This window comes from Cajanus cajan, chromosome 5 (assembly GCF_000230855.2).
Source record: "Cajanus cajan strain Asha chromosome 5, NIPB_CcT2T_4, whole genome shotgun sequence".
Taxonomy (NCBI): domain Eukaryota; kingdom Viridiplantae; phylum Streptophyta; class Magnoliopsida; order Fabales; family Fabaceae; genus Cajanus; species Cajanus cajan.
Window position 1 is genome coordinate 64,280,605 of NC_138521.1, and position 14,988 is coordinate 64,295,592.

The window sequence follows — 14,988 nt, forward strand, 5'->3', positions numbered from 1 at the left end:
TCATCTTTTTATAAAAATAAAAATTATTAAATAAAAATCACATCTTCCATATATTAATTTTTTTAATATATTCTAATTCCATATATTTCAGATAAATTTTTTTTTTTATATATTTGAATATATTAAAAAAGTCATTTTTATATGATATTTTATTTTTAAGAAAATATATTATCCATATAATAAATTAAAATCATATTAATAATAATCTTGACTAATTGAATGTAGCGATAATGCATGATGATTCAACCATTTATTTTATTTTATATTTGAAATTAGAATAAGAAAAATTGGGATTAAAAGAAAAGGCAAAATAAAATTTAGCATACAACATAAATGCGACGAGAAATTGAAGGAAAATAAAGATGGAAGAGTGAGTATAAATAAGGTACAGTCACCCACACGGAAATGGCAGCCATTGCAACCATTTTGGTTTGTTTCAAAACCACTTCGTCTTCTCCGTTTCTCGCTAGACTCGCCTCGCGTCTCCATTTTGCTGCATTCCCTCTGCGTTCTCCATCGAGGAAACTCATGACGCACACTCTCGCACGTGCCACTCTCGGTCTCACACATCCCGCTGATATCGAAACCCCCAAGGTCAAAATTCCTTAACTCCTTTTTCTCCCTCAATCTTTCCTGCCCATGTTTTGTTTATCCCTGTTATGTTTTGAAGATGACAAAAGTTAACAACTTGCGATTTTTTCTCGTTGTGGGGATTTACTTTTAAATTTGACTATTTGGGGATGCGTAATTGGATTTGAAATGTATTGTTGTATGTAATGTATTTGTGTGTGTTTATTGCTGTGATGCCGAAATGCTGTTTTGTGTTTGTGAAAATTCGTGGAAGATCTGTTTTGCTGCCAAGGATGTTGATGTGACTGAATGGAAAGGGGACATTTTAGCAGTGGCTGTTACCGAGAAAGACCTGACTAGAAATGCAAAATCCAAGTTTGAGAATGTGATTTTGAGCAAGATTGACTCAAAGTTGGGTGGTCTTTTAGCTGAAGCCTCTTCTGAAGAGGATTTCTCTGGCAAAGTTGGTCAATCAACTGTTCTTAGAATTACAGGACTTGGATCGAAGAGGGTTGGATTGATTGGTCTTGGACAATCACCTTCCACTCCAGCACCTTTTAAGAGTCTTGGTGAGGCCGTCGTGGCGGCGGCCAAGTCTTCTCAAGCAAGCAGTGTTGCCATTGTCCTTGCCTCTTCTGAAGGACTCTCTGCACAATCAAAGCTTAGCACTGCTTATGCAATTGCCTCTGGTATTGGATTCATGGTTTATATTTGTTTGATATTTATAAAAGTTTGTGATATTTGTAGTAATGCCTGACTATGCGTGGGCTTGAAATATGCCAGGGGCTGTGCTGGGAATATTTGAAGATAATAGATACAAGTCAGAAGCAAAGAAAACATCACTTAGATCCATTGACATTATTGGTCTTGGGACGGGACCTGAACTGGAGAAGAAACTTAAGTATGCAGGAGATGTTTCTTCTGGAGTTATATTTGGAAGGGAGCTTGTAAATTCTCCTGCTAATGTGCTCACGCCAGGTTTATATGACACTTTGAATGTACATGATATTTATTATATGATGTGATATGTTGTTTCTATTTCTTGCAGTTGCGGGCAGGAAATTGGCCAATTTCATATATGTGAAGGAATTATGCTTTTCTAAAATTTGATTTGTGCTTTATAACTTGTTTATCTCAGGAGTGTTGGCAGAAGAGGCAGTTAAGATTGCTTCCACCTACAGTGATGTTTTCACTGCTAAAATATTAAATGCCGAGCAATGTCAGGAATTAAAAATGGGGTCCTATCTGGGTGTTGCTGCAGCATCCGCAAATCCTCCTCATTTTATCCATCTATGTTACAAACCTCCAAGTGGACCTGTCAATGTCAAACTGGCTTTAGTTGGAAAAGGTTTGACTTTTGACAGGTAAATAGTGTAACTATTTCTATTTTATTTTATCTACAACTCAATAAGAAACTGATCAATCTGAAATGGGGTTTTCCCTAGTGTTTTATCCATGGTTTTGATTTTGATATTATAACTCCATCTGTTGTGACGTTATAGTTTCAACTGGTTATGAAGTTATAACTTCATATATGAGATTTTCCCTATTAATCAATTGGATCGATTCCAGTATAATAACTTTAACCAGAGAGTGATCGATCTGAAATGTGATTTTCCTATTGTATCTTCCATGGTTTAATTTTGGTATCATAACTTCAATTGGTTGTGAAGTTAAAGCTAATATCTGCTGGTGGATAAATCTTTGATGAGTTATTAAGTAGATTGTTTCATTGTATCCATCCTATTTTGGGTGTTTGGCAAGCCATTTCAGTTAGCTTATAAGCTTGTTTCATCAAAATAAAAGTGTTTCGTAAACGAACTGGTCCCATTAGCTCATAACATTTTTTCGTATGCTACATGAAGTGGAAAAGTCTTGTGGCTTCTCCTGCATTGAGCATTTAAATTAATTTTTCATGTTTAATTTTTTATTCCTTTCAAATACTATTTCAATAAAGATGATATTGTGATTTTAATAATTTATTTTTCATAATTTCCTCATTATTTTTAAAAGTCTCGTCTTTTTTTATTTTTTCTTATTTAATAAAGTATTCATCATTAATAATGAAAACATCTATTATTCTCTTTAGTTTACTTTTTTTATTTTGTTATCTGCATATTCTAGTGGTGGCTACAACATCAAGACTGGACCTGCCTGTTCAATTGAACTGATGAAATTTGATATGGGTGGTTCAGCTGCAGTTTTAGGCACAGCAAAAGCTCTCGGTCAAATCAAACCTCTAGGGGTGGAGGTCAGTCATTTATGTCATTAGTCATTACTTTTTCTTCCTTTGCATAGAATAACATTTGAATTGATTGACAAACACATAGTATCCTATGTCTTTCTCCGTCTTTACTTAGAGGTGTATTTGGTCATGTGTGGGATGTGGCAAATCATGCATTCATTTATATAAAACCAATTGCAATTTTTTTCCGAGTCTTAGTTAATGTTTTTCATTAAAAAAGACCTATTCAATATGAATTTTTCATTTCTTTTCTGGTGGCCAATTTCCGGTGGTATGATTAGTTTAGAGTTCTAGTGGATATTGTCTGGTGTGATTTATGGTGTAATAATAATAAGTCTTGCATATGCAGGTTCATTTTATAGTTGCGGCTTGTGAGAATATGATTAGTGGAACCGGTATGAGGCCTGGAGATGTTGTCACAGCTTCAAATGGAAAGACTATAGAGGTGAGGGTTTACTAGATTTTTTATTTTTAATATGTAGATTTTGTGCATTAAATTTAACTTGTTTTATGTGATACCGACTCATAGTATTTTATGGATTTTCTGTTTCAACCATTTCTTTGCTGCTTTCCATTTTTTAAATAAACATATATAAGGTCCAATCCAATGTATTTCTTACGTAACGAAAACGTAATCGGTGCTTCTTGGAATATTTTATTTGAACGTTTGATTGAAATGCATAAACTATTTCCTGTTAATAAATGTTCTCTTTGAATCTTCTATGATGTTTTGGGATGTAAAGAACTATGATTACCATTTTCAGTCAATCAGTACTGCAAATTTCCTTTTGCTACATATAAATAAATGTATGTAATGCAACTGCAAATCAATGAATTGAAGTTTTTGGCTCTAGTGATTTATTTAATAGAACATGCATAGTACTTGTTTTTGTACCAAGGATTTGATAGGCTTAACCTCTTGTGTAGGTTAACAACACTGATGCTGAAGGTAGACTTACCCTGGCAGATGCTCTAGTATATGCTTGTAACCAAGGTGTCGAAAAGGTATAACACTATACATCTTGCATTTGCATCTTTCTCTACGTGTAATACTCATAAATCATGAAGGATCCAGGTGCCCTTCCCAAAAGTTTTTCTTAGCAATAGCTTTATTATTGTATTTGTATGTTTGATAGGTTTGTAGGTGATTAGTTATTTTTTCAAACAAGAATCGGAGAAATTGTGAGGACCATTCTAATTTGTCTGCCTCAACTAAACATTCAACTGTTTAATGAACTTATTTTATTCCATTGTTTTTTGTTAAAAATATCTGTGGATAAGTTCTGTTCTATATTTAAAGATTGCTGAAAATCACAACCTTAAAAATTGTTACTTAGGTGTATGGTTTGTTTATAGAATGGTGCTAATTGGTTGGTGAACTATTCTTCAGATTATTGACTTGGCAACCTTGACTGGGGCCTGCGTTGTTGCTCTTGGACCCTCAATTGCAGGTAATTTATGAACTAAAAACCATTATGTCAAAGTATGAACATTAGCTTTTTGCAAGACCATATACCCATATTTGCTTGCCATATACTCAAAAAGGCCCAATATTTTAGTCGGCAATTTTGGGAAATAGAGGCTGGGAGATATATCTGTGACAATGCTTCTTAGTACAGTAGTACTCATTACTATTGCAAACCATTGTTTTTGAAGGTGTGTTTACACCGAGTGATGACCTAGCAAAGGAAGTTTTTGAAGCTTCTAATGCAAGTGGCGAGAAACTATGGAGGCTTCCATTAGAGGAAAGTTACTGGGAATCAATGAAATCAGGAGTGGCTGATATGCTGAACACTGGTGGACGACAAGGTGGTGCCATTGTTGCTGCTCTCTTCTTAAAACAGGTATGTGCTTAATCTTGATATAATATCTGAATGATATCCTTCCATTTTCTCACTCCAAGTGATTGCATTTGCATGCCACTGCAACTGACAGCAGTGTTCCATGTAAAGCGGGTCCACCGGGGTATAATGAACTATCCTAATTTGGAGTTAAAAAGTTCATATTTAAACCATTTATTCAAGGAGAGTTATAATAATAGCTGCATTGCAAATATGGAGTGTGTGGCTTCTTGTTGTGTAGTCCTGCTGCACATTTATGTTAGGGGTTTCTGAAAGAGTTTTGCTTTGCAGTTTGTTGATGAAAAGGTTCAATGGATGCATATTGACATGGCTGGTCCTGTGTGGAATGACAAGAAGCGTTCAGCAACAGGATTTGGCATTGCTACTTTAGTGGAGTGGGTTTTGAAAAACGGTTCAAAAGCCAACTGAAATCTTCAAATCTTGTTACATCATCGTGTGTGAAACACAGGATGAGATGAACTCATCTTGTGATGTTTGTTTCAATGGGATTTGGTTATATGAATAACTTATATTTTAAGGGATGGAAAATGTGGTAAGCTGAGGCATTTTTAGTGTTTTAAACTTTTTAATACAAAGTTTTTGGTTTTTGTTTTTGTCGTTTTGCCAATAATACAATTTGTTTATATTTTTTCCGTCAGTTAATAGTATCCTTTGTAAAACTGTAGCCTTTTAAAAAACACAAACAAATCGAAGGGATTCATTTTTTGGGGTTATACATGGTGAATTAGAAACACAACTGAGGTAAAGAAAGAGACTCTTTTATAAGATGATATTTTTCAATTACAAAAACACTAGTGAGGATGAGCAAATGAGACAAGTGATTTTAATATTATATTTTTTCACCCATATCGATTTTTCTTTTTAAAAATATAAAAGACAATATAGATGGAGAGAAACTAGAAGGTCGACAACGTGATAATGTGATATTAGCATCAAAGAACTGACCTATTGGGTATGCAAATTTATCGGTGAGAGAAGTATAATACAAAGAAAGGTCTAATGAAGTTGGACACATTGCATCAGCCTAAAAGAAAAATATCAGAACAAGATCTTTGTTTTTCCTTCCCTTAGTATTTAATATCTGTATAACAGAAACATGCCAAGCTTGCCCTCAAATGGATTTGATCCCGCAACGACTATGCTTATATGAAATCCTGCATTAAGTACTGCTTCTCACTGTTGGAGTAAGATTCGAATAAAAACCGATCAGTAATATAAGAACTGTTCTAAAGCTTATATTGTAGATGTGGGGTCACTGTATATTTTGTAATTAAAATAAATATATCAAAAATCAAAAGATGTCAAACATTTCAAAACATTAAAAAGTTGTAACGGAAAAAAATTGCAACGGTAATAATGAAACGTTCAAATTCTATCACTTTAAACGCATATTTATATGACTTGCTATGAATTTTTTTACATATTCACAAACGTCTCTTATTTGTTCTCCATTAAATTTCTTTCTTCTTCCTACGTATATTTTCTCAAGTTTCTACTCCATCCATATTTTTTTTTCTCATATACCAAATTCTTAAATTTCTGTTTTATTTATTTGCATTTATGGAGCATGACACTTCAATAGGTACTAGTAGAGGACAATCTAACGAAAAAAGTTATCAAAAAACATTTGAATCTCAAGTTTCATTGTTTTCTACTCCAGTTTTATTAAATAAGATTGTCCTTGATGAAGAAGATGAAGAAGAAGAAGAAGAAGAAGAGTCATCTCAAAAACAACAAAGAGCGAGGTTCACATTGGAGGAAGATAAACTTATGATTCAAGCATGGTTAAATATTTCTAAGGCTGTAGTTGTGGGAGTGAATCAAAAAACAAATTCTTTTTGGTCAAGAATTAAAGATAATTATAATGAGTATCGTGGTCATTTACAAGCGAGAGAAGCATTGCAATTGAAAGCTCGATGGCAAAAGTTAAATAAAATAGTTCAAAAATTTGTAGAGTGCTACAAACAAGCCTATCAAAGAAAGAAGAGTGGTGACTCTGAGACTGACATCATGCAAGATGCATATACAATTTATTTTCAACATGAACACAAATCTTTCAAGCTAGAGTATGCATGGAGGTTGCTGAAGGATGAACCTAAATGGTCAAACACATCAATTGAAGGAGCTAGAAAGAGAACCAAGATTTTTGCTTCTGGAGGTTATTCATCATCTTCTAATCCGGAAATTCCATCAAGTTGTGAATGCAACCCAACTTTACTTTCTATTCATCCAATGGGGATAGAAGAAGCAAAGAGAAAGGGAAAATCAAAAGCAAATGAAACATCGTATGTTAATCTCACTACAAAGGAAGGGGCACAATCATTAAAAATTTCAGTTATGGAAAATATGGCACGGGCTATGCATGAAAGTAACAAGTTGAAAGATAGAGAATTAAAGATGAAAGAGAAAAAATTTGATTTTCAAATCCTCTTCAAGGATACCTCTACTATGACAGTTACACAACTACAAGATCATGAAAGGTTGTGTACCAAAATTAGAGAAAAATATGAACTTGTGTGATGTTGTTAGTCAAAGTAGTTTTCAATTAATGTAATGATGTTAGTTATGTTTAAACATTTATTTTATGAAAATAATTATTTAAATTATGATGTTGGATATGTTTAAAAGTTTAAATTTAATTTATTAGAAGGAGTTCAAATTATTTTTTTAATCAAATTAGTCGTTAGTCAAACTAGTGGTTGCTCAAACTAGCTTTTGTGAAAACTATTAATTTGTCAAACAAACATATATACATGTATATATTCCTTACATGTGAAAAGATTATCATGCCTCTCAATTGTGCAAACAAGACTTGTGTATTTGACATATGCAGTTTTGAAGCTTGTAAGTTCAAATAATGATATTAATGTGTTAAACAAATTTTTCGTGTTTAATGATGTTTTGGAGGGACAAACCCTTAAGGTACAATATATGGTAAATAGAACTCAATATGATATGGGATATTATTTAGCAGATGATCATATTTAATTGGAAATGAGCTACATTTTTCAAGGCCATCCCAATTCCAAAAGATGATAAAAGAATGTTATTTCTCCAACATCAATAAATAACAAGAAAGGATGTGAAACATATGTTTAGAGTGTTTCAATCATGATTTACAATTATATGTGGTTCAATGCATGCTTGACACCGATACAACCAAGCATATATTATATGCTTCTATCATATTGCATAACATGATTATAAGGATGAATAACACATATGTAATAGTCATTTTGATTATTTTTATGATCATTCCAAAAATGATGTCTCAACAATTGAGGTACATAATAGTTCTCACCTAAATCTTACACCATACTTACAAAGGAAAGCATATCCTTGTAATAAATAACAACATCATTATCTTCAAGTAGACATTGTAGAGAATATTTGGGAATATTTTGAGTGTGATAGTCAACAAAATTAATTATTATCTTAATGATAGTCAACAAAAATAACTATTATTTTAATTATGCAATTTTTATTATATTAATGTAGTTTTTAATTCACACGTGTAAAATTAGTTTATATGTTTAAAATTTGCAATTTAAATTATTTTCATCGATTTAAATAAAATATAATTTATGAAGATTAACTATGTTTTGTGTTTTTATTTTTTTTATTTCATATTAGTAAAAAAAAATCAAAACAATAGAATAAAAAGTTCTTAATTTCTATAACTTACTTGTTTTTATAAATAAGATAATTATTTTAATAAATAAATTATTAATGAAATATAATGTACAAGATTTTAGGTTAAAATGTATAATGTAACAACTTGATCTAGCAATTCATAACATTTTCAGAAAAAAATATATTTTTTTCTTAATAAATGTTGTCCTAAATTATTTTATACCAATTAATAAAAACTAAAAAATAAATGAAAGAGAATAATATTAACCTTATGATTAACTTAAATTCTAAACTCATGATTAATCACAACTAATAAATAGATAAAAAAAAATTAAAGTTATTTTATAAAATTAAACTTATGATTAATAATATTCTTTACGAGAAACAATGCATTATTAAATTCACTTTTTTTATATATAATATTATTAGAAGTATATATAAAAAAAAAGATAATTAATATTGTATTAAAAAAACTAACATGATACTTATTTTGAATTATTTTCCCTATGCAACATTTATTATAGAACAAAGGGATTATTTGTTTTCAGAACAAAGTGATCTTGGGACTCATCTATGCATATCTTTCTTTTTCATTTTCTTCTTTCTCATCAAATATCCTCAAATTAATGATCTCACTACCTTTTTCTCTCCTCTTTCCCTCTTTTAGAGATGTTAAATGAGCTGCCTAACTCAACCCAGTGAATTAAGAAGTGAAAGACGAGTTGCACCAAGAAAAAACATTTTGAGTCACAATTTTAAATTAAACCAAATTCATCCATTTTTTTAAATTTATATAAATTCATAAATTAAAATAAAAATATCAAGCCAGGTAACCTTGATATTTTAGATGTATAACAATGATGATGTATCATGATTTACACACAACTGGTATTTTAGATGTATAATAATGATAATGTATCATGATTTACACACAAGTGGTATTATTATTATTATTATTATTATTATTATTATTATTATTATTATTATTATTATTATAATATTCTTCTTATGAGGTTTTAATCAAACTCTAAATTTAAACCATATATAATTGTATGATCTATATTTTACTCTTTTGACTTTCTTATAAAAATATTCATCTCATAAGAGTATTTGTAGTTGTATGGACAACTACCTCTTTGAAATAAATTTGGACCAACATCGATAAGATAAATACTTTTTATTGTTCTAAAATGAATTCTAAGATTAAAAACATTGATTTCATTTATAAGTCATTGGTCATATTGAAATCAAACTTGCATCTCCTAAACAATTTTTTTTGGTTTAAATTGCGTGGATAAAAAATTGTAGGTGAAAGAAAATTTCTTTTATAAATAATAAACTTAATAGAAATTAATAATAAACAAAGTTATACTTTATACAAATATAACACTTATCAAGGAAAACATTGTTTTCAAAATTTGGAGAAATAAAAAATAAAAATGTTTGGTATATATGTCAAAATTAAAATTCTCTCATTTTAATAAAAAAATAAAGTTTTGAATTTTTTTTAAATAAAAGTAAAATAAGATACTTTAAGAATTAAAACTAAAGTTCAAAGTTCTACAAATATTAAAAATATACTTAACCTTATTTATATAATATCTTTTACTTAAATAAAGATTAGATTGTTTTTGTTTTGGTCTTCTTTATTTTTTTTCCTTCTTGTTTTCGTGTATATATATATATATATATATATATATATATATATATATATATTCCCCTTCTTTTTCATTTGGGTTACAACGAAACTAAGAATTTAGAAAAGAAAAAAAAATGCTTACTAAATAACAAAGAATAAAAACAGTAAAATTCCACACAAATTGAAATAGTAACATCAAGAAATAAAATTACTTTTTTTATTATTTTTATTTTTTTATTTTGTACTTGTGTATTAAAATTTCGTATTATATTGATTTGATTCGGTTTGAGTTGATAGATAAATAAAATTTGATAAGAATTATTTTGGTAAGAATGTAATTTTTGTCAAATAAATAAAATTACCTTTTTATATATAAAGTTAAAATGAGAAAAAATAAAATAAAAAAGAGAAACAATTAAGCTTGTCTCTTTATTATTAGAGCTGGCAAGAAGAGTAGATCTTAAAAATGGAAATAGGAAGAAATCATGGCATCCTTGGAGTTAGGAATGGACCGCACACAAACCTTTCCTGTTTCACACCTACCAATATGAGAAAACAGAAAACAAAAGAGAAAAAAGAAAAAGATCTCCCTTTTTTGTCTGTCTGGTGTTTTTCTCTTCTATGAAAAGATTATAATTATAGGACCATTGTTCAACATTTGTTCTTTCTTCAAGCATTAGTTATTCGATTAGCTATGAAGTAGAGAGAGAGAGGGAGAGAAGAAAAATGAGCGTGTCGTTGACTGTTATGACCTTCAATCTTCACGATGATGAGCCACAAGACAGTCCTAATTCGTGGGAGAAGAGAAGGGATTTGTGCATAAGTGTTATTACCAGTTACTCACCCATCATCCTATGCACCCAACAAGGTTTGTCTTCTTAATTTGCATTTGGGCTTCCTCAAAATGCTTCCTTTCCTGCTTCTGCGATTTGGGTTTTTCTAGATGGTCTTTGATCCTTCTGAAAGAAGCTCTTTCAATATACAATTCCTTGGTCATTGGAAATTTTTTATTTTTTATTATTTTTTGGGGGGGGGGGGGGTGATTGATATAATGATATTAATGGTTTAAATTGAAGATTTTGGCTTTGTTTGTGTACTATTGTCTCCCTTTCGTTGGCCCTCTCCCTCAGATTGATTGATCTGATTTTATTTTTTAAACGATGACATGTTTTTTGTTTGTCCTTTGACTATTTTGATTCAGTTTGTTTGTATTATTTTTCATCTGGATTCAGGAGTGAAGACACAATTGGATTTTCTCCAGCAGGGTTTGCCAGGTAAAGTACCTTTCCAATTCGAACTAGTTGTTCTCCAGCTGCTGAGAAGATTAGTTTATGGTCCTCAAATTTATTACATGCATTTGGTCACTACTCGCTAGCATATTTTGTATTTCCTCCGTCCTTTATTTAAGAAGCAATTGGATATTCTTTTTTGGTCCTATGAATTAGGTGTAGTATAATTAGATGTAACCACTTCTTAAATAATTTAATTAAAGGAATATTTTTGGAACAAAATTTAAATTTATATCATTATTAATTAAATTAACTGAATCTCAAAGTTATGTTTATATACAACAAGGAGGAAATGGGAGAGAAGTATTTTGGAGAACTTTATCAGGACTCTACTTGTTATAAAATGTCAAAATGTCTGAAATACACTTGTTAGCGGCTATGTACTAGTTATTTCAGGAAATAATTCTCTCTTTTTCTTTCATTATTTAGACCTTTTAAATTGAACATGTTGAAAGTTTTTAGCTCAAAAATTGACTGGCTTCCTTTGCTAATGAGCATGAACTAATGTTTAAGGCTGGCTTCTGAACTAGACTTCAATAAAAAATATTCTGCAAAAAAGCAAATGGTGCATGGAGTCTAAGGAAACATAAGAGAACACCATTATCATGACATTGTGCTTATCTATCGTACTTATCAACTTAGTGAAACCTGATGACAACTAGAAACTAGCTATCGTAAGGAAAAAGAATGCTCTTCATGAGAATGATACCTAGGATCTTGTCTTTCTATCACTTGTGAAAATCTTGTTTGTTGTGGTGAGCTTTCAAAATAAAAACTACGGATGACAAATGAATCCATTTATCCATCATGCATTCGATCTATCTACAAGTAAATCCATCCAATCTATCTATTACAATAAAAATAAATAATGGATCGAAGCCAATCCATCCATTTAATTTTATGGATGGTTAGTGATTCATCCACTACTTTTTTAAAATCCATTGAATTACAATATGAGATATTTATTGGATTGAGATTTTAAAAGATTATTTGGATATAAAAAAAATGTCTTGTGAATTTTAATGATTTATATAAGAGTGTAATAACTTATAAAGAAAAAAAAAGTGAGATAAAATATTTTTAAAAAAAATTATTTTTAAAGCATGTATTTTATGGATGGATTCGATATCCATCCATTAAAAAATTGTTATTGGATGGATTGAATGAGTTTTTTGCTTTAAATGAATTGGATGGATTGGATTTTTATATAAATTTTTAATGGATTTAAATGGATTGATGGATTATTTTTATCCAATTCATTATGATTCACATAAAAAATTATCTGATCCATCCATTTGTCATCACTAATAAAAATCAACTTAGATGGTGTTCTCATGTTTTTAATAAAGGTACAAGCTCCCACAGAAAAGGGCTTTTATTAATATCAGTCAGTGGTTGTGCTTGTTGCTCAAGGCAATAAAAGAGTTAACGGTCTTTATTAAGTGGAGACTTCATTTTCAATCCTATTACTAGGGAGGGTTCTATTTTCATCTACTTGCGTTTGCACTGGCTCAAGTCACCACTAGTCATCATAAATAATTCACTTCACTTTGTTACATTTTTCTTTCTAAAAATAAGGGAAGCAATTGTCTTTTATATAGGCAATTCCAATTAAGCCCTTTTTTGTGCTTAATATTTCTGTTTCTTAACGGATTCAAACTTTGATAAAAATACTCAGGTTATGATCAGTTTGGGATATCACGGAAAGGGCCTCAAGACACTACTGATGAGCATTGCACTATCTTCTATGATAAGGAAAAAGTATGAGATTGTTTCAGTATTATCTTATCTGGTATTATTTTTATTTAACTGGTTGGATAACTAATTGGTTTACCGATTTTTCCCCCCTTAAATAAAAGGTTGAGCTTCTAGAAGGTGGAACCTTTTGGTTGTCTGAGTCTCCCTCTGTACCTGGAAGCATGTCATGGGGCTCTGAAGTTCCTTGCATTGCAACATGGGCTATATCCTTATTATAGCTTCAATTGTTTACAAACTGTGTTTTACTTTTGTTGCACAACCTTTGGATCACTTGGTTCCTTGACATGATGTCCACACATTTCAACTGAAAGGAGTTGAGCCTCCTGGATTCTCATTTCAGATAGTAAATACAAACATGGACGAGTTTAGTCCTCGTGCGCGTAGACGTAGTGCTTTGCTTACATGGCAGCACATTGCATCCTTACCCCCTAGCCTACCAGTTGTTTACTGTGGAGGATTCAATACACAAAAGGAATCAACTACTGGACGCTTTCTTCTTGGACGATCGAGGTAGTTTCACAATACATGTAATTTCCATTTGTTAGTTATCATTACTTTCAAGTTTATATCATGTTACCGTTAGGAACTCAAATTCATATCATGTTACCGTTAGGGACTCAAGTTCTTATTTCCCGTAACACTCGGTGCACCTATATATCTTTGTTATTCATTTACATTGGATTCTATAATGAGATATAAAACCTGTTAGGAGACAAACTTAGAAGAATATTTTAGAGCTTCTTTATAAGAGTTTTTCCTAGTAGAGAGACTCTTAAAAGCACTTACAACTTGTATCCAAAAAGACTCATTGGCTATTGCAAAATAGTTTGTAACTTGTGCGTGTATTTACTTTGACTGAGTGCAGAGAGCATGGTGTAGTTGGGGATATGAGAGATGCATGGCCTAGTGCTCGTGTGAGGAAAAATGTTTCTCTAATCCGCACTTATCATGGATTCAAAGGTACTTTTATTCTGTGCTGTGCTTTTACACTGCCATAATGTTTTGAGTCTGATATGATTGTGCTATTAGCCTATTACTGAGTTTTGTGTGGTGCAATTAGGTGACAAACAAGGAACCCTTGAATTCCTCAAATTAATTTTTAGAGCTCTCTGCCTCTGCTGGGATCGGCAAACGCAGGATCTTCACATTGATTGGATCCTTTTCAGAGGGAGATCTTTGATTCCTGTTTCTTGTGAAGTGGTAAATGATAATATTGATGGCTATTATCCATCATCTCATTTTCCTATATTTGCTGAGTTTATGCTTCCTCGCACTGTTAGAATGGTAGAATCACCTGTACAAGAAGATAACTAATTTTTCTTTTCTTGCCATATCTGGGTTTCCCTTGTAGTGCTCTTTTTTTCCTCTTTGTAGTTGTATCCATCATGAATGTCTTTTGTAGGAGTTAAAATTGGGGTTTGTAGCGGTATTGAGGGGAGGAGTATTGAAGTATGTTTTTTGTGCTTCTGAAAAATGTGGACACATCATTATCAGCAAAATTTGTTAGCTGATTACTGCCCCCATAGTTGAGGATCATGTATTGGGACATATTTTATTTGCTTGTTAATTTAACTTGTTCCTGCCTTTTCTTTCTCTATGGCTATGTACAATGTACTTTTATATTTGATTTGAGAATGTTCTGATATTTATGTCATCTGATCTGTGGCCACTCTAGAACGTGGATTTAATGAAATAAAAATGTCTGTGAATGCATTTTTAGACTGGATTTCCCCCCACCAATTCTGTCCTTGAAGTTTGAAGGGGTGTCTTGTGTACTAATGTTTTCAGAAACGCCATATACATATATGATAACTAGTTTTTTATTTTTATTTTATCCATGTCATTCAATACTAACGATCTGGTACTAAAATGTTTATTGTTTATTACATAAAATTAGACTATGTATTCACTTTACTAGCTTAATCCATCTATTAAAATACACACAAAATCTACTGGAATCTTCAGGATTCTTAAAGTATCACAGGTCACTGG

The 14,988-nt window shown here is 31.1% G+C and overlaps 2 protein-coding genes across 2 annotated transcripts; both read left to right on the top strand.

Annotated features, from left to right (window-relative positions):
- Positions 1–353: 353 nt before the first annotated feature.
- Positions 354–5,270, top strand: LOC109810255 (leucine aminopeptidase 1). The gene is made up of 10 exons (XM_020373677.3): positions 354–594; positions 845–1,259; positions 1,354–1,548; positions 1,709–1,934; positions 2,695–2,821; positions 3,165–3,260; positions 3,743–3,820; positions 4,206–4,266; positions 4,472–4,659; positions 4,948–5,270. Exons 1-10 carry the CDS (start codon positions 406–408, stop codon positions 5,083–5,085), a joined length of 1,713 nt encoding a protein of 570 aa, XP_020229266.1. The 5' UTR covers positions 354–405; the 3' UTR covers positions 5,086–5,270.
- A 5,130-nt stretch (positions 5,271–10,400) lies between these two features.
- On the top strand, positions 10,401–14,591 carry LOC109810196 (DNAse I-like superfamily protein). The gene is made up of 7 exons (XM_020373604.3): positions 10,401–10,817; positions 11,182–11,223; positions 12,917–12,999; positions 13,098–13,199; positions 13,292–13,506; positions 13,862–13,956; positions 14,057–14,591. Exons 1-7 carry the CDS (start codon positions 10,676–10,678, stop codon positions 14,308–14,310), a joined length of 933 nt encoding a protein of 310 aa, XP_020229193.1. The 5' UTR covers positions 10,401–10,675; the 3' UTR covers positions 14,311–14,591.
- The last annotated feature ends 397 nt before the right edge of the window (positions 14,592–14,988 follow it).

Coding starts and splice junctions, on each gene's coding strand:
- LOC109810196 (XM_020373604.3), top strand. CDS start 10,676: ATGAGCGTGTCGTTGACTGTTATGACCTTCAATCTTCACGATGATGAG. Junction 11,224..12,916: donor TCTCCAGCAGGGTTTGCCAG/GTAAAGTACCTT, acceptor AAAAATACTCAG/GTTATGATCAGTTTGGGATA. Junction 13,507..13,861: donor TTTCTTCTTGGACGATCGAG/GTAGTTTCACAA, acceptor GACTGAGTGCAG/AGAGCATGGTGTAGTTGGGG.
- LOC109810255 (XM_020373677.3), top strand. CDS start 406: ATGGCAGCCATTGCAACCATTTTGGTTTGTTTCAAAACCACTTCGTCT. Junction 595..844: donor CTGATATCGAAACCCCCAAG/GTCAAAATTCCT, acceptor AATTCGTGGAAG/ATCTGTTTTGCTGCCAAGGA. Junction 2,822..3,164: donor TCAAACCTCTAGGGGTGGAG/GTCAGTCATTTA, acceptor TTGCATATGCAG/GTTCATTTTATAGTTGCGGC.